This window comes from Microtus ochrogaster, chromosome 5 (genome assembly GCF_000317375.1).
Source record: "Microtus ochrogaster isolate Prairie Vole_2 chromosome 5, MicOch1.0, whole genome shotgun sequence".
In the NCBI taxonomy this organism is placed as follows: Eukaryota; Metazoa; Chordata; class Mammalia; order Rodentia; family Cricetidae; genus Microtus; species Microtus ochrogaster.
In genome coordinates, this window is record NC_022012.1 from 64,115,009 (window position 1) to 64,135,801 (window position 20,793).

The window sequence follows — 20,793 nt, forward strand, 5'->3', positions numbered from 1 at the left end:
CTGGGAATTGAACTCAGGACCTTTGGAAGAGCAGGCAATGCTCTTACCCTCTGAGCCATCTCTCCAGCCCCCCAAAAATTTTAATAATTTAAAGGGCTTAATGAACCACAGATAAACTAGAAATTATTTTAAGATGAATGAAAGTGAAAATATTTTCTTAGGGGACAAAAAGGAAAAGCAGTGTTGCTCAAAAGAAAATGTATAGCTACAACCACCTACATTAAAAGACAATATCTCAAACAATATCCTACCTTTAAGGTATCAAGATCTTAAGAGATCAGAAAAAGAAAATAAAGCCTAACCTAGGGCAGTGGTGGCACACACCTTTAATCCCAGCACTCAGGAGACAGAGGCAGGCAGATCTTTGTGAGTTCAAGGCCAGCCTGGTCTACAGAGTGAATTCTAGGACAGTCAGGACTATGCAGAAAAACCCTGTCTCAAAAAACCAAAAAAGGAGAAAAGCTCAAAATAGCATCAGCAAGAGAATAACAAAGAAAAAGAATGGAAAAAAATGGAAAACCAATAAATCCAGAAGTTTTGGTTTTGTTTGTTTTTCCCATCATATGGGTTCTTGTAGTCTTGGTTGGCCTGTAACCCGTATGTAGACCAGGCTGACCTAAAATTCCGCCAATACTCTTGCCTTTTGAGTGTTAGGATTACAGGGACACACCATCACACCTGGCTAAAAGTTCATTTTTTAAAAACATTAACAAAATTAAGCCTTTAGTCAGATTGTCAAAGAAAAAAATACAAGATTCAAATTACCAAAGTCAGGAATGGAAGTGGTGATGTCATTATTGGCCTTATAGAATCAATGTTTATAAACCATAAGCAATGCTAGAAACCTAAATACATTCCTTCTAAGGTCAAGAACAATATCTACTTTTGCAACTCCCATTCAATATTATAAAGAAAGTGCTAACCAGAGCAAGTAAATTACACAGGTAAGAGAAAGAAACAGTACACTGTCTCTAATCACAATGGCATGGCTTCAGACGTAGAAAACCCTAAAGAAGCCACAAAAACTTAGCTGCAGGATAGCAACAAGACACAAGGTCAACCTACACTAGAAATAAAAACCATGAAATGAAGACTAGTGGGGAATGGAGGTACACATATGTAACACCAGCACCCCTGAGGCAAGAGATTCAGGAATATAAAGCCAACAAAGGCAATGCACACAGCAGATCATGTGAAGAAAGAGGAAAAAAAAAGGGAAGGAGGCGGCCGGGAGTCGGGCTGGGGTGAGGGTGGCAAGGCAGACAAACAAGCAGGCCTACCAAGTACTACTCTGTCATGTCCATTCCAACTTCAAGATCAAGAGCCATTGTCAAGGAGAGCACACCGGACCCAGAAGTAAACCTGAGAGTGTCCGCTAACTTAGGTAAGATGGAAGAACACTGTAATGACCTTAGAAGTTTTCAAAAGGAAGAAAAGACAGAAGAACAGCTTAGAATTGCAATCATCTCGATAGACCACTTCCCAGTGCCTTGTGTTGCTATAGGAAAGCACTACAGGGTAGGGTACATCTCAGTAACCAATGCTTCTCGTCAACTGTGCATCAAAAAAGAACCACGCTGGGGAGGGGGAACCTGTCTCCTCATGATTATGTTCCCAACACCTGGCAAGGTAACAGAAAATTATAGGGATCGTTGTTTATTGGATGAATGAAATGAAAAACTTGATGTTAGTCATAGGAAGGGTTACATAGAACTGTGCCTCAAAGAGACAAGAACAAACAAAGAGGAAAAACTACTAGCAAAAGTTGTGGGACGGGAGTTTATGCAGAAGTATTCGGGGCTGATCCTGCCCAGAGCTCTCACAGCAGAATTCCGTTCTCTTCTCTGTACTTTCACCTACTGCTCTCTTCACTGCAGTGATTACAAATAAACTAGAGTTGGCAAAAACCGGGGGGAAGGGGCGAGGAAAAAGACACTGATGCAGGCTCATCTGGGCCTGGAGGGCTGCAAGAATTCTGAGGTTGGTCTCGATCTTTCCTCATTCCAAATTACTTCTACTCATATCTCAAATCCAAATATTCTTAGCCCCTGTGCTAGAAAAACCTCCATGCACCATACAACCCATTCATTCTTCACCAAATCTTCTGTCACTTCTCTCCAACACCCCCAAAGTGCCCCCATTCTTACATCACAGACAAGGAAAGGAGTTTTCTGAACGGGCTCTCCAAGGGCACTCATCTCCAACGCGCAGTCCTTCGGCACAGCTCCACCCTGGTCCCCATCCCAACCCCAGACCCTTCATGAGCATCTGCAGTCCCCCCATCATCTCTCTGTCTCACTCGGGAGGGCATTATCGGGCCCGATGAACAGTGAACTTAGCCGCTGCCACCCCTCCTTCGGCCAGGTGTGAACAGCGAGGCGTAGACCACCCGTCCCCGGACTGCTCCCCCCACGAGCCCAGGCTGATCCCTGGCCCTCGAGGCGCAGACTCCGCGCTTGTCTCCTGGGAGAGGCTGGCACCGCCGGGCATGCAGGGGGCGCTGGGCAAGAGCGTGGGAGCACCACGGTGCCGGGTGGAGCGCCTCCGGCCGGAAAGCAACTCGGCGCCCCTTGCGCCCATCCGCGGAGTCCGCCCGCCAGCTCGCCGCACCTTTGCGCTCTGCCTCGCTCTCCGCTTCGCTCCCGAAAAGATCCTCCATGTCCGCCATGGCAGCTCGGTCCGCGGCCTTGGCCTGGCCGACTCGAGCCTGCTTTACGGCCGGGGCCCAGCGAATACGACAGTGTCGTAAAGATCGGCACAAAAACCTTTGCTTCTGTGACCTAGTTTCCGCGTGCGCTCGGCGGGCTCCGCCCCCGAGTGTCTGTGCTCGCGCGCTGGGCTGCACCCGCCTCGCTGAGTTTGGGGTGCGGGGCAGACTGGTTTATGACCCGTCAGCTGCGGCAGGCTTCAGCTTCCTGGAAACCTCACACCTTTAATCCCTGCGCTGCGTAGGCACGTAGGTGATCTCTGTGAGTACCAGGCCAGATCGGTCTACATAACGAGTTCTCGCTAGCCAGGGAGACCTTGTTGCAAAAAATAAGAGGTTGAGAACTCTAGCCAGACGTGGTGGTGCACGCCTGTAATCCAGCACTCCAGACGCCGAATCAGAAACCCAAATTTATGCTCAGCTATCTAGCAGATTCAAGAGCAGCGTGGGATCCTTGAGGACCCCCGCCTCTTTAAAAGATTAAAAAAAAAAAAAGAAAGAAAAAAGCTGGGAGGATAGCTTGGCAGTGAAGTTCTGAAACCCTAGCACCTACTTAAACTCAGGTACGGCTCCGACAACTGTAATCCCAGCACGGAATCCACAAGCTCTGGGCTCAATAAAGAATCCTGTCTTTAAAATTAAGGTGCAAAGCCAGGTGACTTTAATCCAAGCACTTGGGAGGCAGAGGTAGGCAGATCTGAGTTAGAGGCCAGCTTGGTCTATGGAGGGATCAGGGCTATACAGACAGACCACCTTGAAAAACAAATAAATAAATGAAAAAGAAAGAAGGAAAAAGAGAAGAGGAAAATAATATGTCTAAGATATATGGTTAAGAAAGAAAAATTTGAATAGCATACATAAAAAGCCACCATTAACTTTGTGAGCCAGGCACAATGACACATGCCTTTGATGCCAACACTCGGGAGGCAGAGGCAGGTGGATCTCTGTGGGTTCAAGGTCAGCCTGGTCTAAATAGTTCCAGGACTGCCAGGGCCACATAGAGAAATCCTGTCTCAAAAGAACAAAAACCCTGTGGGTAGCCTGAAATTGACTGTCTCTCTCCAGAAGACTCCCTCTGTAGACGCTGGGAACAGTGGTTGCTTCCTAAGAGAGGAACCTGAGGTCAGGAGGATAGGAAGGGGGAAATGCCGTCCTCCATTATCTGTTTTTAAAGATTCCTTGTTTTGCCTGCGTGCCTGCTTGTACCTCTTACATGCAGGTACCAGCAGAAGCCAGAAGGGGGCAGCAGATCCCCTGCAGGTACCAGCAGAAGCCAGAAGAGGGCGTCAGATCTCCTGCAGGTACCAGCAGAAGCCAGAAGAGGGCGTCAGATCTCCTGCAGGTACTAGCAGAAACCAGAAGAGGGCAGCAGATCCCCTGGAACTGGAGTTACAGGCACTTGTGAGCTACTTGGTACGGATGCTAGGAACCAACCCCATAGCCTCACAGTCTAGTACATGTTCTTAACTGCTGAGCCATCTCTCCTGTTTTGTTGTCGCCTTTTTATACCCTCTGGTTTTTATATAAAATGCCCTCTAAATTTAAAGTCAAGTTCAGAATGATAAATGCCAGTGGTGCTTAATTAGCTCTAGGTGCAAAGATTTTATTTTGTTCTGTTTTTTTTAGATTTTTCTACAATGGAAATATATTAGCGTAAGCAAGGGAATTTTTGTCTAGTAGGACAGACTGTGTTATGTTTTCCCTACTAACTTGGCATGCTGGATAGGGTTTTGTTTTGTCAACTTGACATAAGCTAGAGTCATCTGGAAACAGGGAACCTCAAGTGAGAATAGGCGTCTATCAGATCGGCCTGTCGGCAAGTCTGTGAGGCATTTTCTCGGTCCATGATTGATGTGGTCCCATGCTCTGTGGGCAGCGCCACCTCTGGATAGGTGGTTCAGATAAGCAATCCAGCGGAGCAAGCCAGTGAGCAGCATTCCTCTGTGGCTCTGCGTGGTGCCTGCCTTGGGTTCTTGCGCTGATTCCCCTTCAGGACAGAATGTAAACTGTAAGGTGAAATAAACTCTTTCCTCCCCAAGCTGCTTTTAGTCAGTGTTTTATCACAGCAATAGAAAGTAAAGTAGGACATTTGGCATGAAGGACTCTGAGGGTTGTTTTTATAATCGTAGTAGAAAATGTGTAATATAGTATAAGCTGAGAGTCACATTAGTTAATTGCCTCATACAACACTCGCCTCAATCTCTCTCTCTCTCTCTCTCTCTCTCTCTCTCTCTCTCTCTCTGTGTGTGTGTGTGTGTGTGTGTGTGTGTGTGTGTACATACTTGGCATTTATCAAATCTATTTAGAAGGGAAGCTAATTTCCATATGGAGGAGTTTTCTGGGTATCTAGAAATAGACAACACTTCCCAAAATTAAGTCTGACCTGTTTTCCAAAATAATGGCAAGTATTTTATCATTCACCTCCACGTCTGCTCATTGCCGTTTATCAGCTGGATTTTTAGGAGATTTGATTGTCGACTTCAAAGCCCCGGTAAGTTTACTATGTAAATGAGAGTTTGGGCAAGGAAAGATGAATGTTGAAAAGGTTTGAGTACACTTCCTATGAAAATGTGTATTTATGTGGAGAAAAGAGAAAAAAAAGCAAACAAACCACAGCAAGCAGAAGAAAGTTATTAAACCCGAAAGCATTTCTTAGAGAAAGAAAAGTGGACCTTTTGTTTGTTGGGACCTTTCCCCTCCAACGCAGAGGGGCTTGGGAGAAGGCTAGGTTTAGTTACTTCCTGCCCGTTGAGGGTTACCCGGGAACTGTGTCCTGGAAAGACCTCGCCAGCAGGCAGGATGAGGTCAGCTGCTGCACTAGCAAAGGGAGGAGACGGAACAGGCAGAGAGGAGGCGGGACCTGCTAGGAGGAGAGTGGCAGCTGTAAGGATACCACGGAGACAGTACCAAGTACCCGGAAGGAGAGACCGGGACGACAGAGACGGCAGACAAATAAGGACAAAAAAGAACATCTTTTAAAAACCCTAATACATTAGTGGGGAGGATCTAGAGACAAAACTGGAGAACACTACCCACCTTCTAAAGCAGAGGAGAATGCTCCTCTGCAATGTATGTGCGTGCTTTGGTTTTTTAAGGCAATCTCACGCAGCCCAAGCAGGCTTTGCAGGGTGGGGGAAGTTGGGTTTGTGATTTTTTTTAGAGACAGAGTTTCTCTGTGTAGCCCTCGGTGTCCTAGTACTGGCTCTGTAGACCAGGCTGGCCTCGAACTCACTTTTCTGCCTGTCTCTGCCCTCCCGACTGCTGGGACTAGAGGCATGCCCCCACCACAGCCTAGATCCAAGCAGGTTTTAAACTTCCTGTATTTTTAAGGAAGGCCTTGGATCTGACCCTCCTATTTTTACTTTCCAAGTGCTAGGAATGTGCACATCTGCACCAGTATGTCCAGTTTATGAAAATGAAATAAAAAGAAACTACTAAAATAGATACAGCTAGCTGGGCTTGGAGGTCCATGCCTTTAATCCTAGCACTCAGGAGGTGAGATAGGCGGATCCATCAGGGCTAGCCTGGTTGACAGAGCGAGTTCCGGGACTTCCAGGGGTACACAGAGAAAGCCTATCTCGAAAAAAGAATAAACTGAATAAAATAGACTTAGCTCAAAGACAAAACTGAAGTGTTCTCCTTATGGTGACACTGCTCAGATTAAATCTGTCTGGTGTGTTTGCTTATTTAACTGGGTATTTTAGAATCCTGAGTAAACACAGAGATGCCATCTCAGCAGAGGGTGGGAACTGGTGTGCCTGGCTAGCTGGCACAGTGTATCTCCTCCCTCTCAAGGGAGTCACTAGGAAGAGACAGGTTTCAGGCCTCAATTACAGACTCGAGGTCTTAACAGTAATGTGGCAAAGGCCACAAGATGGTGATGGTGTGCTGAAGAGATTGTCACCTGCAAAACAAGGCAGGGAAGAGCGGCCCCCTCCCACCCTTAGCCAGTCTTTCGTAAGCTAGATGTTTCTGTGAGCCTGTGGGGAAGCCTGAAGCAGAGCAAACTGAAGAAAGAGGCCCCTGGTGACCTCTAAAATAAAATGTAGCTGTGTTCATCCACTGTTTCTCGTAGTTAAAAGCACTATTTTTAAAACAAACACTTCAGAAATACATTTTCAGCCCGGTACTGTGATGTTGAAGATGAGATCTCACCCTGTTCCCCAGGCTGGCCCTAAACTCCTTCCCTCAAGCGATCATCTTGCCTTTGCCTCTCAATAAATAGGAGAGCAGTGAAGCTCTCTGTGTCTGGCAAAGTGATCATTTCTTGTTTTGTTCTTTTTTTGGTGTTTTTGTTTGTTTTGTTTTAAAATAATCTCATTATATAGCCCTGCCTGACCTGAAACTCATTGTATCCCAAACTAGCCTTCAACTCATGATCCTATGGCCTCAACCTCCAAGAGCTGGGATTACGGGTGTGTACCACTACACCTAGCTGTTGATTCAGTTTAAAATGACAATGCTACATTTTTAGGAAAATGTTTTTTCTTGGGCACTGTAAAGTGGTAAATTTCCCCTAAAGAGTCCACTGAAGGTTTTCTTTCCTTTACTGTAATTTATTTCCTTACTCACCAGGAAATGACAGCTGGGGATAGTCCCCTTAATGGGTGTGACATTTTAGGTTGATTATGATTCATACTGATGTTCCGGTAAATTTGGCTTTCAAATATGGAAACATACTTGTTTGTGTTGCTGCTGTATTGTGTGAGAATAGATGATCAAACCAGGGCCTTATGCCATGGAAGGTATTATACCAAATGAGCTACATCTGCATGTACCTTTTATCTACTACTTAACATGAAAGCAAAATATGAACAGAAGAGTAGATTATAATCTTGGGCTTAAAATAGCAAGAAAAACTAAGCAAAGAGACACAGCACACAGATGATCTCACCAACACCCTAAATCCTCTGTCTACCTGTGTTATTAGAAGTTATTTTTCACCTGGTGGTGGTGGTACATGCCTTTAATCCCAGCACTCAAGAGGCAGAGGCAGGAGGATCTCTGTAAATTCAAGAACAGCCTGGTCTACAGAGTGAGTTCCAAGACAGCCAGGGTTACACAAAAAAATCTTGTCTCAAAAAAAGCTATTTTTCTAGACAGAAGCAAGTAATTTTTTTAAATTTATTTTTATTGTACAAGTTTTTTACTTACATGTATGTAAGTACATTTCTGCAGCACAGAGACCATCACCTAGAAATTAATTTGGAGAGAAAAAATTGACAGATATGCAAATAAATAGTTAAAATGGTCACAGAACCTTTATTATAATCAGAAATTGAAACAAGCAAACAAGAGCCATGGAGAATTGTCCAAGTAAGTTATACTGTAGTTTAAGTAGGGTTACTTTATAGCTCAATGGTAACTAGTATGTCTGAAGGTCTGGGCTTGATCCCAAACATATCCACGGCAAATACACACACACCACAAACAATACATATACATACCATGCACACACATACTACACACTTCACACACATATGATATATAATATATATACATTTTTAAATTTACTACATGTTCCTTCTTTTTTGCCCCCAGAGACAAGGTTTGTCTGTCATGCCACTCACTCTGTAGACCAGGCTGGTCTCAAACTCACAGAGATCCACTTGCCTCTGCCTCCTGAGTGCTGGGATTAAAGGCGTGCGCCACCACCGCCCTGCCCATTTTTGTGTCTGTGTGTTTGTGGAGATGAGAGGAAATCTTTCAGGAGCCATTTTCTACCGTGTACATCCTAGAGAGCAAGCTCAGGTCACTCACTAGGCTTAGCATAGAGCGCACTCCTAGCTGAGCCATGGCACCAGCCCTCAGAACGTCGTTTTGTGACGTATGTGTATACACACATTGACACAGGAAAATGTCCGAAAGGAAGAAGGCCAAATGCATGTGTAGTGATCGCTGAATGCCGGACTCTGGTGGTGTGGGCGCTCTGCTTTAATGGTCACTGTTTTCTCCATCATTTGCACCTTTCTGTGTCTCAAAGGTAAACATGGTCCAAGATGGTGAACAGTAGAAAACATCTTTCTCATTCCTGACTTAAGCAGGTACTGCCCCAATTTATAGTGAATTTTACTTGGAGTTTTTTTTTTTTGAGGGGGGGGTGAGATAGGGTTTCTCTGTAGCTTTGGAGCCTGTTCTATAACTCGCTCTGTAGACCAGGCTGGTCTCAAGCTCACAGAGATCCACCTGCTGGGATTAAAGGCGTACGCTACCGCCACTCAGCCTACTTTTGTTTCTCTTCACTCCGTAGGCCAGGCTGGCCTTGAACTTGTATAGATTCTACTACCTCAGCCTCTGAGTGCTGGGTAACAGAGGCGAGTCACCACATAGAGCTTTTAATTATTCTGCCATGCTGGGGATTGAACCCAGGGCCATTCACATGTCACTCGATAACTGAGCTATGCCCTCAGACCTTGACTTTAACTTTTAATTAATTTATTTTTTTAAATTTTAGTTCTAGGTATATGTATGTGCATGAGCGTATGCATGTAAGCTCAATGCCCACAGACTCCAGGAGAGCGTGTCCAATCCCTTGGAGTCAGAGGTACAAGTGGTTGCAAGTTGCCTGGTGTGGGTTCTAGGAACTGAACTCAGGTCTTCTACAAAAGCAGTAAGTACTCTTAACTGCTAAGACATCTCACCATACCCTCTCCACCCTGTGTTTGTTCAGATTATTGTAAAAAAACAAAACAACAACAAAAGTTCTTCTTTCTCTCCCTCCTTCTCCCTCCCCCGAGTCTCCCCTGCTCCCGTCCCCCAGCCCCATTCTCTTCCATTATGTGGTTAGAAAAGTGTGGTTTTTCTAGAGCATGTGATCAGAATAAGATTAGGGAGATGTGTGCGTGCATGCGTGTATGTGTGTGTGTGTGTGTGTATGTGTGTATGTGTTCCAAAGATGAATTATCCTAAAATGCCCCGTTCCTCTCTGTTCACAGCAGGTAGGGAAAGATGTGTGCAGCAAGCTGTCATTCCTGTAGTAATTGCCTGAACAGAGCACTGTGTGTACGGGGCGGGGCAGGGGGCTGAAGAAGATACTTTGAATTGCTAGCAAAGCTTTCCTCTGTGTGCATGAGATTACAGAAGCATCTCATGGTACAACTTTAGGTTTCTGGAATGTTTTAAGTGAAACCCTGGGGTGCTTGGTGGTACACATCTCTCACCCCAGCCACCCAGGAGGCGAGGGTAGGAGAATCCCTAGTTTCAGGCCAGCCTGGGGGACTCAGCAAGATTGTGCCTCAAAGTCAAAGAAGCTAGCACTGTAGCTCAGTGGTGGAAAACTCCCCTAGTATACATGAGGCTGTAGCTTCAATCCGTAGCACTGAACACAAAAGGAGAAAAAGAATCTAGGTTACTTGTACAACACAGAAATGAAAATGGGGAGGGAATTGAGGAAAGACTGGAAGATAAATTCTGAGTCTTCTTTGTTCTAGCGTCTCCCAGTAAGGTCTGCTTGTTCAAGCCCACCCGCGCAGCCCAGGCGCCTCTCGTAGTTCTTCATTCTTCTTGATCACTCCAGCCCGTCTGATGGTTCTGATCTTTCCATTTTATCACGCACTGGCAATGAGCACTATCAAAACTGTTTTCTACTTACAGACACTTAAGGACAGGCTGTATGCTGCTGCTTTGTGTCTGTCGTCTATAGTGCCTAAACACTCCAGGGCCACAATAGATGATTGCTAAATGTGTGTTAGATTATTTTGAAATCCAGCGTCTAAGGAAACTGAAAAGAACATGGAAAGTTGTTTTCTTAGAGAAAACTTATTATAAAGGATAAGATGGGGTTTTAAAAATACACCAGCTCAAAAAGGAAAGCAGCGAAGATAGAAACATTTCAGGGATAGGCTGCTGTTTTATTTGCTTGTGGCTGACCACAGTTTGGTGGCTAAATTCAGCAGAAATGTAACCACTCACGGTGTAGGCTGGGAATTCAGTCTCACTGGTGGAAAACGGCTTCGGCAGAGCTCAGGAGAACCTGTTCTTGTCTTGGTAGGCTTCTGATAGCAGTCAACACTCCCTGGCATTTGGCCACATGAGTAGAATCTCCCATCTATGGTCCCATCACCCTTTCCTCTGTAGTGTGTCAGATCTCCCTTTGCCCTGTTCTCTAAGGGTATAGGCGGTTGTGTCTACGGCCCACCTCAAAACTCCTGACTTAACCACATACTTAGTACCGTTTCTCACCATGGGGGTCACATTCCAGATCACAAGGATAAGGATGTAGGAACTCGGCATGAAGCCTTTGTCTGTGTTGTAAGAATGTCTAGACTTGTTCTCCAGCCCTTCTTTCTCTTCTATGTAAAGATTAAAATTCCTAAAATGGCTGACTCTAATAACTTGGTGATTAGGTCAGTCGGGACAAACAGACATTCAGAGCCGTATGTCGGGACGTGCGGAAAACCCCAGAAGTCTGTGTTTTCAGCTCCGAGCACAGCGAGATCAGTAGCAGATGGCGTAGAGAACGGACAGAGTCAGAACTGAGCTTGGTGAAGTCCCACTCTGCAGATCCATAGTATCCCAGTATCCCAAGGATGCCAAGGAGGGGCTGCCACAGTAGAAGACTGTAACCAAATGATTCTTCTTGCTCTAAATATAGTTAAGTGGAGAAAGTGTCTGCCAGAGCAGCGCAGCCAGAGTTTCCATAATGCCCTGCTTTGAAGCAGATTATGGGATTCCAGGCTAAGACCAGCACAAAGCAAGCAGCTCTCCTGCTGTCGTTATGTAATTCCTACCAGGAATGAGGATTGGGGCCATGTCGCTGCAGATGAAAATAGGGTTTTATGCAATAAGAAAGTAACAAATAATATATTCTGTGGGAAATGAAAATAGGTCAATATTTCATAGCTTTAAAAAGTTAGAATGGAATACCATCTGAGCAAGAAAAAAAAATTGGATTTACATGGGCGAGTCTGAATTTGCAGTGTTGAGTGGGTTTTCCCTCTCTACTAACACAGCACATTGCATCCTGGGAGATAAAGGCAACCATTCTAACTTTCTTGCCCTTTAGGTGAGGAAAGTATCTTATCTTCTCTAAGGTAGAAAAATGAGGTCTTTTAGCTACTAATGTGTGCTGGTAAGGGATGTCTATACTTTTATTAGCCAGGTGTGGTGGCACGCCCTTAGTCCCGGCATAAGGGGACAGAAATAGACAGATCTCTGTGTGTTTGAGGTCAGCCTGATCTACAGAGTTCTAGGATAGCCTGGAAGTCAACTCTATCTCAGAGAAAGAAAGCAATCTATAAACTTTTTTGAGGTTTCAGTGTAACAAATAATGTCTAACTGCTACTGTGTACAAGGTCTCCCGGGAGTAAAACCATGAGAAAGACATAGTACCTGTCTCTGGGAAGGACTATCAAACAGAAAGGACATATATCACAGATGCCTAAATTCTACCAGGGTGCAGAGTTGGAAAACTGGCAAGGCCTTGGATAGCACGTGGGATGCCTTTAAGGATGCCAGGGTGGTGGTCTTTGGAAATGCAGTGTCTTTGGAAGTCAGGCCTGAGAGGAATCTGCATGAATAAGGCACAGACCGCGTGGGGTGTACGTGAGGAAAAGGGATCCTGGCCTGTATAGCTTTAGGTCATCTGAAAAATCTGCCCATGGGGGAAAAAATCTAGCTTATATTTCTGGGCAGGGCTGGCTCAGAAGATAAAATGAACTCATCGCCAAGCCTGACTGAATCTGATCTCCAGAGGTCTACGGCAAAAGGAGTAAACTAACTCCTGAATGCTGTCCTCTGACCTCCACGCCTATGCCATGACACGGACATCTCCCCCACCACGTAAATAAAATTCTAAAAACTAAGAAATAAATTTAGATGCAGATGGGGTTCCAGGGTGCTTCTCAGCAGCTGAAGTATCGATCTGCTGTGCAAGCATAGGGACCTGAGGTTCGCCCCCAGCTCTGACATATGTGGTCGTGCACGTATGTAACTCCAGAAATGGCAGACAGTGACGGGGAATCCTGGAGACTCCCTGGCCAGCTTAGTCAGTGAGAGAACCTGTCTTTAAAAAAGAAGAAAAAGAAAAAAGAAGAAAAGTGGGGAAAAGAGGTGGAAACCAATAGAGGAAAATACTTGATATAGAAACATAGACCCCCTGGCCCCCACAGACACACAGGCACATTCACATAACACACACACACACACACACACACACACACACACAAAATTTAGAAAGATTAGCAAACATTTTAGTTGGAAACAGGAGAACAGAAAGGGGGAGGGCTCAAAGTGGTTAGAGCAGCTGCCCATGCCCCTCTGTTATCCCGAGGCATCTGCTGACAGAAATGGTGGGTGGGGTCTGCTGGTATCAATGCCCTGCATGAGCCATGGAGGTTCTGCTGGAAGAGTGGGTGCAAGTGATAATGGTGGCCTGTGATTGTAATTGCAGCACTTGGGAAACTGAGGCAGGAGGAACACCAAGAGTTGGAGGCTGGCCCAGGCTACATAACAAGACTCTATCTCAAAAGAACAAAGACTAAAACTAAAAGAACAGTTGGACAGGCAGCTTTGGCTCCCCTGGCAAATATAAAATTAACAGAGGTGGTAACTAGTAGATAGAGACAAAATGGAGCTGAATCTCAAGATAATGTTTGTTGAATGGGGATGTGGCTTAGTTGGTAGAGTGCTTGCCTGGTGTGCAGGAGGTCCTGGGTTCGATCCCAGCACTGCATAAGCAAGGCATGACGCACATTTGCAATGCTAGCACTCGAGGTAGAGACAAGACGATCACAAGTTCAACGTGACTCTAAACTGTGAAGCAAGTTGGAGGCCATCCTGGGCTTCATGAGACTTTGTCCCAAAAATAAAAAGTAAAACTTGAAAAGTGATTAATGGTGTGTCGCTTCTTTTACTTTCCCCTCTGCTCCTCCCTCCCTTCCTACACAGATCAAACCATGTGCAGGCTGTCGTGGTTTGCATGTGTTCTCTCTCAGTAGGAGCTTGGTCCTCAGTGGGGTGATGCTGGGAGGTGTGGAACCTTTAAGAGCTAGAGTTCAGGGCACTTGTTAAATCATCAGAGGTGTTGCCCTTGGAAGGAATGGGGAGTTTGTTTTCAGGAGGATGCGCTGCTGTTATAAAAAGGCCTCTCTGCTGCCTGGCTTCTCTCTGTGCTGTGCTCCTGCCACGGTGCCATCTGGTATGGTGTGATGTAACTGAGGAGTTCCGTGCCAGAAACCATCTGATCTTAGAGTCTCAGACTCCAGAACAGCGAGTTAATTAAATATCTTGTTTCTTCAAAGTGTCCAACCTCGGTTCTTTTGTTATAGCAATGGAAAACAAACTGAGGCAGGAGCTGAGCAAGGCAGAGGTCTCAGGGCCATGGTGCTCTAGCGTTCGGATGGGAAACTGATCTGGAAAAGGAGGTTAAAGTCAAGAGGGACAAGAAGGATTCTGTTCAGAGGGTGACTTATTGGGAGGGAGAGGGCACCCCCACAAGGAAGGGACAGCAGTGGAGTATTGTGGGACAAGGGAGAGTGGAGTTCCTTTAGAGACAGCCTGGTGTCAGGCTTTGGAAGCCAAGGAAAATAAATACATGGGGCAAAGGGTGGGAAAGGAGAGAGGAAGCCTGCAGGGTGCATTGGTCAAGCTGCCAGAGGAGACTCAGGGCACTGGGTCTGGGTGCAGGTGAGGACAATCACACTGGAGGGGCAGGAGGGCAGTGCAAGACGTAGGAGAAAGAACTGCGTCCTTCCAGCTCAGCCACACTTAACATTTCTGGCACCAGGTTCCTCAGTGGACACAGACCGGGCCACCCACAATTCAGTTCTGAGTTTCTACCCAGAAGAGAGCAGAGCCCACAGACTGCGGGTCTGGTGCCATAAGGCTGCCTCCACTTCTCAAGCCGTCCGTCTCAGGCTTGCTTGAGACAAAAGTTGCAGGTCTGCCTTCCCACAGCCCTCCTTAGCTTTGCGTAGTTTGCCAGGGCAGCTCGCGTGCTCAGGGAAACACTTTGCTGGTGTTCATCCACGTATTAGAAAGTCTGGTACAAGAGATGTAGTTGATGGCAGAAGGCTGTAGGGATGCAGTGCCCCCCGAGTGCCCCTCTGCCTCCACTGGTGCCCTGGAAGCTCTTCACATCTTGTCCCTGGAAATTTTATGGAGGCTTGATTAGGAAGCAGTATTGCTTAAAACACTGACCATTCATGTCCGGATCCACCTTCAGAGGCTCTTGCCCTATCTGATCACATGGCTGGTTCCCCTGGTAACCAGCTCCATCTTGAGGCTATCCAGGAACATGTCAAGAGTTGCCTTGGTTCAACAGAGGATGCACCTAGCTCAGGAAATTCCAGGGATTTAGAGGCCCTGAGTTAGATATGGCAGTAACTCAATAAATCACAGAGGTCTGAAGATCTCTGAGTCAGGAGCCAGGGTCAATGGCCAAATATTTATTAAAAAAAAAAAAAAATCTCCTAGCAGCCAGTGTTACTCAGGAAATTACAAAGGTTTGTGGATCTCTCTCCAAAGACCAAATCTGTATTTCTCCATATGACAGGCTGTCGTGGGGAGGTTAACACAGAATGACCAGAGATTAGATAAGTCATGGGGACCCAAGCTTTTCTCCAGTAGAGAACACTGCATACATAGGAAATGAGAGAACTGAAGCTGGTCAAGTTGGGCTAGAATCGGATATTATTTTGGATTTACACAGGTGAGTCTAGAATTAACTGTGGCTCCAAATATGTACATTATTATTTATAGTAATACATGTACATGCACGTGAATTTTTCCTATGTTCCCTAGCGGTATTGTGTCAGTCGGCCCAAGAACAGTCGGTAGAGTAAATAACACATTTAAGGCCCAGATCTGACTTCTAAGGGAATGGCTGGAGGGCTGGGGCATGGAAGATCCCGAGGAAGCTAGGAGCGTCTTGCACAGTGAGCAAGGAAGCGCAGATGAAATGGCAAAGATCAGCCGAAAGGGCAACGAGATCGGCGTGCACAGGTTCCTGCTGGCCAGGAGCGGGCTGTCTGCAGCGGTAAAACAAGGGAGGTAGGCACAGTGACTGACGCACATCTTTAATCCCGCCACTGGAGGCAGAGGCAGGCAAGGGGATCAGCCTGATCTACATAGAGAGATCCAGAACAGTTACGGCTACATAGGGAGACCTCGTCTCAACAGGCAAAAATAAACTAAAATAATGGAGTGATGGATTATAATTTACCGAATGAGACAGGAATCCTTCACCCAATGCAGACATGAAGGAATGAGTAAATACACTGAAGGTCTGATCGAGAGTCGGATATTTACAGTTTTGTTTTTGTTTCCTTGTTTGTCGAGAGAGGGTTTCTCTAACAGTCCTAGCTGTCCTGGAACTCACTCTGTAAACCAGGCTGACCTCGAACTCACAGAGATCCGCCTGCCTCTGCCTCCCAAGTGCTGGGATTAAAGGTGTGTGCCACCACCGACTAGCTATTTACTCTTTATATTTAGTCATAGCTTTAATGTATGTCCCCACTAAACCAATTACAAAGGAGAAGGGTAATTTTGCACTGAGAAATCCTGGCAGCCACCACCTAATCATGTGATCATCATTTCCCACATTAGTGAGGAAACCAACGTGTCCTATGTCACCCACTAGGATACAATGAGAAGTGGCTTCTCTGGTACTTTGGCCAAAGGTGTATGACCTGAATCTAATCGTGATAAAACTCTAGTTTTTGATTCTGTCTTTCTGAACCCTGGAAGATGGCAGTCCATGCCTGCCAAGCATGGTACCTGAACAGAGCCAGAGGCAGCCTGTAGGAGGTCTGGTAGGTGATACAGTCATTGTGTCCATTGCCAGAGTAGGCCAGAGATCTCCCCTCACAGTTTCTCTGTGGCAGGATAAGCTTAAATTCAAAAAACTTACAAAAAGAAGTGGCCTATATAGTCTTGGAAACTGTTGAGTGATGAAAGTCAAAGAAAAGTCACACATGGCCGTGCACACTGTGACATTTGGGCATGAGAGGCAGAAGTCTGAAGCCAGCCTGGGCTCATGCATATGTGAATGTTACATAACACTGCATATGTGACTATTATATAAAGTGAAAGAATGACTAAGAAACTATTCAATGTTGAAAAAGACCGTTGGGGCGGTGAGATAGCTCAGGGGATAATGTTGATAATGTTACTCATGATGCAGCCTCCAGAACCCACACAGATGGAAGGAGAGAATGGATCCCATCATGCCACAAAGGTGTTTTCGTGCACTCCGTGTACATGTACATATACACATTAGTAACCATATAGCTAAAACTAAACAAAAAGCAAACAAACCAGATTGGAGAGTTCCGTCACCTGAACATAGGTGTGATTTCTGGAAGGTGTGGCTGGGGCTGGGAGGACAGCTCAGGTAGGTTTGTGCTTTGCATACACGAGGACAGGAGTTTGCTCCCCAGGACCTACGTGGGAAAGTCTGGCATGGTAGTGTTCACTTGTAATCCCAGGGCTGGAGAGGTAAAGACCCTGAGGCCCTCTCTCAAGTCAGCTCCCCTATATGGAGAGTTCCAGGTCAGTGAGAGACCCTGTCTCAAAGTAAGGTGGCACCTAAGGTTATGTACTGACCTGCAAACATGCACACACACACACACACACACACACACACACAAAGCCCTCCCGTGTACATATATACACTCATACACACGAACAAACACACAGGATACTATTTTATTTTATTTTTTTATTATGTATACAATATTCTGTCTGCTTGTATGCCTGAGGGCCAGAAGAGGGCACCAGACCTTATTACAGATGGTTGTGAGCCACCATGTGGTTGCTGGGAATTGAACTCAGATCCTCTGGAAGAGCAGGCAATGCTCTTAACTGCTGAGCCATCTCTCCAGCCCTTATTTTTTTGTTTTTTGAGACAGGATTTCTCTGTAACTTTGGAGCCTGTCCTGGAACTAGCTCTTGTAGCCCAGGCTGGCCTCGAACTCACAGAGATCCGCCTGCCTCTGCCTCCCGATTGCTGGGATTAAAAGCATGCACCAGCTGGGCGGTGGTGGCGCACGCCTTTAATCCCAGCACTCGGGAGGCAGAGGCAGGCGGATCTCTGTTAGTTCGAGACCAGCCTGGTCTACAAGAGCTAGTTCCAGGACAGCCTCCAAAACCACAGAGAAACCCTGTCTCGACAAAACCAAAAAAATAAAAAAAAAAATAAAAGCACGCACCACACTGCCCGGCAAGGATACTATTTTTTAAAAGATTTATTTACTATGTATATAGTGTTCTGCCTGCATGTACAGTACAAGATTTTATTACAGATGGTTATGGGCCACCACGTGGTTGCTTGGAGTTGAACTCAGGACCTCTGGAAGAATAGCCAGTGCTCTTAACTGCCGAGCCATCTCTCCAGCCCCACATAGGATACTACTGAGAACTTTGACAGTTTGAGTGGAGTGTGGAGATCAGAGGCAAGCTTGTTAAATCCTGATTTAGATGACTTGCTGAAATGCTCTGAGTGCTTTCATTAGGAAGAAAAACACATTACAGGTCTAGGGGCAACAGGGCAGCTTCATCGTTTTGACTGCACAGGAAGAAGCCTCTGAGTCACAGTTTAGCATCCAGGATGTTTATCAGGGAGTGCCTTTGAAACTGACACCTGTCGAAGGGAAGGGAAGAGAAGGAAGCCCATGTGGAGGAAGGAAACACAAGCTGTAAGAAGACCAGCAGCCTTAATTGACCCAGAAGGCTGAAAGTTCTGGGACCAGTTTTTTATTGTGTTTTGTGTGTGTGTGCGCGCACTCGTGTATATGTGAGTTCACATGCTCGTGTGTGCACATACACATGGCAGCTAGAGGACAACCTCAGGTTCGTTCTTCAGGAGGCACCTGCTTTGCCTTTTGAGATAGGGTCTTTCTGGCTCAGAAGTCACCAAGTAGGCTAGGCTGACTGAGTCCCACGACATCCCTCTGCCTCCACCATTACAAGCATGTGCTGTCACACCTGGCCTTTTACATGGTTCCTGAGGCTCAAACTCAGAAGGCAAGTACTTTACCAACAGAGCCATTTCCATGGTCCAGCCAGAACCAGGAACCACACTCTCATCAGTTAGGATGTGGAGGGTGGGTCCTGAGGATGTGGGGAATGTCCCCAGGGAGACCGTTCCCTTGTCTTTGTATACCAGACACACAAAGTGCTCGGGCAGCAACTACTGTTAGGTATTCAAGGGGACTTCTGCAGCATTGCTGGTAGAAAGAATCCCAGTTTAGGAACCGGGTTCCTTAGCCCCACAGAATCAGAACAGCAGGAGTGATCTGGGATCCAGGGGAGTGATAGCAAGTTTGCTTCCCAGGTCCACATATTTGTCCGGCTACAGACACAGAACCATAGTTAAAAAAAATTTTTGTTCTCTGTCCTTATGCAACCTGGAAAATGGCATTCGATCTCTGCGGAGTGAGGCAGTCAGGCAGGCGCAGGGGCAGCCTGTGAGCAACACAAACAGTAGATTCCACGTGAGGGACCCACCATCACCACTTCTTCCTTGCTGTCCCCCAGTCTGATGCAATGTTCTGTGAGAGTCTATGCTGATGGAATATTCCAGAACCCCAGGGTGATGCCTGAGGGATGAGACAATCAAAACACTCATCCAAATACTTGTCCATTCCTGTTGGAATGAATCATTCACCAAAGCATCCAGCTTTTGTCACCAGATGGTTTCTTGGGGGATGATGACATACCCAGAGCCTTTACACAGGCCTCTCACTGTCGGGTTGGACACTGGTAGAGGCAGTGAGTAGTTCAACCCTGGTAAGCGAGAACCTGGACTGCTGGGCTCCGAAGCATCTCACACTGCCACAGGGCACAGGGTCACTTCACCCATGCATCTGTTGTGCCAGCCATGGTGTGGTTGATGACAAAAGCTGACTCACATGGCTGAGTCATTTTATGTGAAGGATTTATATCTGCCATTTTGTGTCTGTTTTGTCTCTCTCTTCCTCCATTACTCCTTTTGTGTTGACAAAAAAAAAGTCTTTTTAAGATGGTTGTTATAATATAGGTAGGTGTGTCATCTCAGCACCCAAGAAGTGGAGGCAGGAGGATCAGGAATTCAAGATTATTCTTGGCTACATAGGAGTTTTTGAAGCTAGCCTGAATTACATGAGACCTTGTCTTTTTTTTTTTTTTTTTTTCTTTTTTTTTTTAAAGGAGGGGGCTGAAAAGATGGTTTAGGGATTAAGAGTGCTTGCTGCTCTTTCAAAGAACCTGATGTCTAGCACCCACATCAGGTGGGGGACCTGACACCTGGCCTCTACAGGCACCAGCATTCACATGCATATACCTACAGACAAACAGACAGACAGACACACAAACCCATTAAAAATAAATTCAATCTTTTTTAAGTGAATGAGAAGACACTTTCAAAGTCTTTTTAATTGCTTGTTTTGTGCCAAAGGCTATCTGTGCTCCATCTGTCACTCATGGTACCTGTGGTCTGTCTTGCCAGTGATGAATGGGCCAGCTCCAAACCTTGTCTGATCTCTGACTTCTCAGACCTCCCCTGGCTCTAACTGCAGGAGTTTGGATTTTTCAGGAAGCAGACTGAGACAGATTTAGTGCTCAGGATATTTATTAGAGAGAGCTGTTGGGATCAGCATCTGTGCATGGGAGGGGAAGGAAACAGGACTGGGCAGAAGGAGTTGAAATGAAATGCAGACTAATGACCTGAGCTAACCCCATCAGGGAGCCCTTATACAGTAAAAGCCTACAGCATTATCCCACGCAGGGCCAAAGTCCTTTGCTCTTTTCTGGTTTTGCTTTGACTGTCAATGAGTTTGGGCCATTGAGGAAAGGTGTATCTCTCTGGGCAAGGTTGCTCTCTGCAGATTAGGCAAATCTTAAAGGAAATGATTGACAGACATGTGCAACCACAGTGCCAACGGCTAAGCATCGCGTTCTCTCTCAGAGAGTTAGCCAGTGGTCTGAGTGTCCACCACAGGGCTCATGTTGGCAACTTACTCACTAATTGTTCAGGTGAAATTGATATGTGTGGTTGGGAGTTAAGCAGATCACTTAAATAAAACCTGGGTTCTATTTTTTTATTTTATTTTATTTTATTTTTATTGAGAAAAAAAATTTCCGCCTCCTCCCAGCCTCCCACTCCTCCC

The 20,793-nt window shown here is 45.9% G+C and overlaps 1 protein-coding gene across 2 annotated transcripts in view; it reads right to left on the reverse strand.

Annotated features, from left to right (window-relative positions):
- Window positions 1-2,751, reverse strand: part of Leo1 (LEO1 homolog, Paf1/RNA polymerase II complex component) — a 24,436-nt gene extending 21,685 nt beyond the window's left edge. The window contains exon 1 of one of the 2 annotated variants that reach the window (XM_005347621.3): window positions 2,611-2,750. In XM_005347621.3, the coding sequence (XP_005347678.1) occupies window positions 2,611-2,668 (58 nt within the window). In that variant the 5' untranslated portion in view covers window positions 2,669-2,750. Of the gene's footprint in view, window positions 1-2,610 lie in introns of both variants that reach the window. The other variant, XM_026779243.1, reaches the window with a different exon arrangement.
- Between the last annotated feature and the right edge of the window lie 18,042 nt (window positions 2,752-20,793).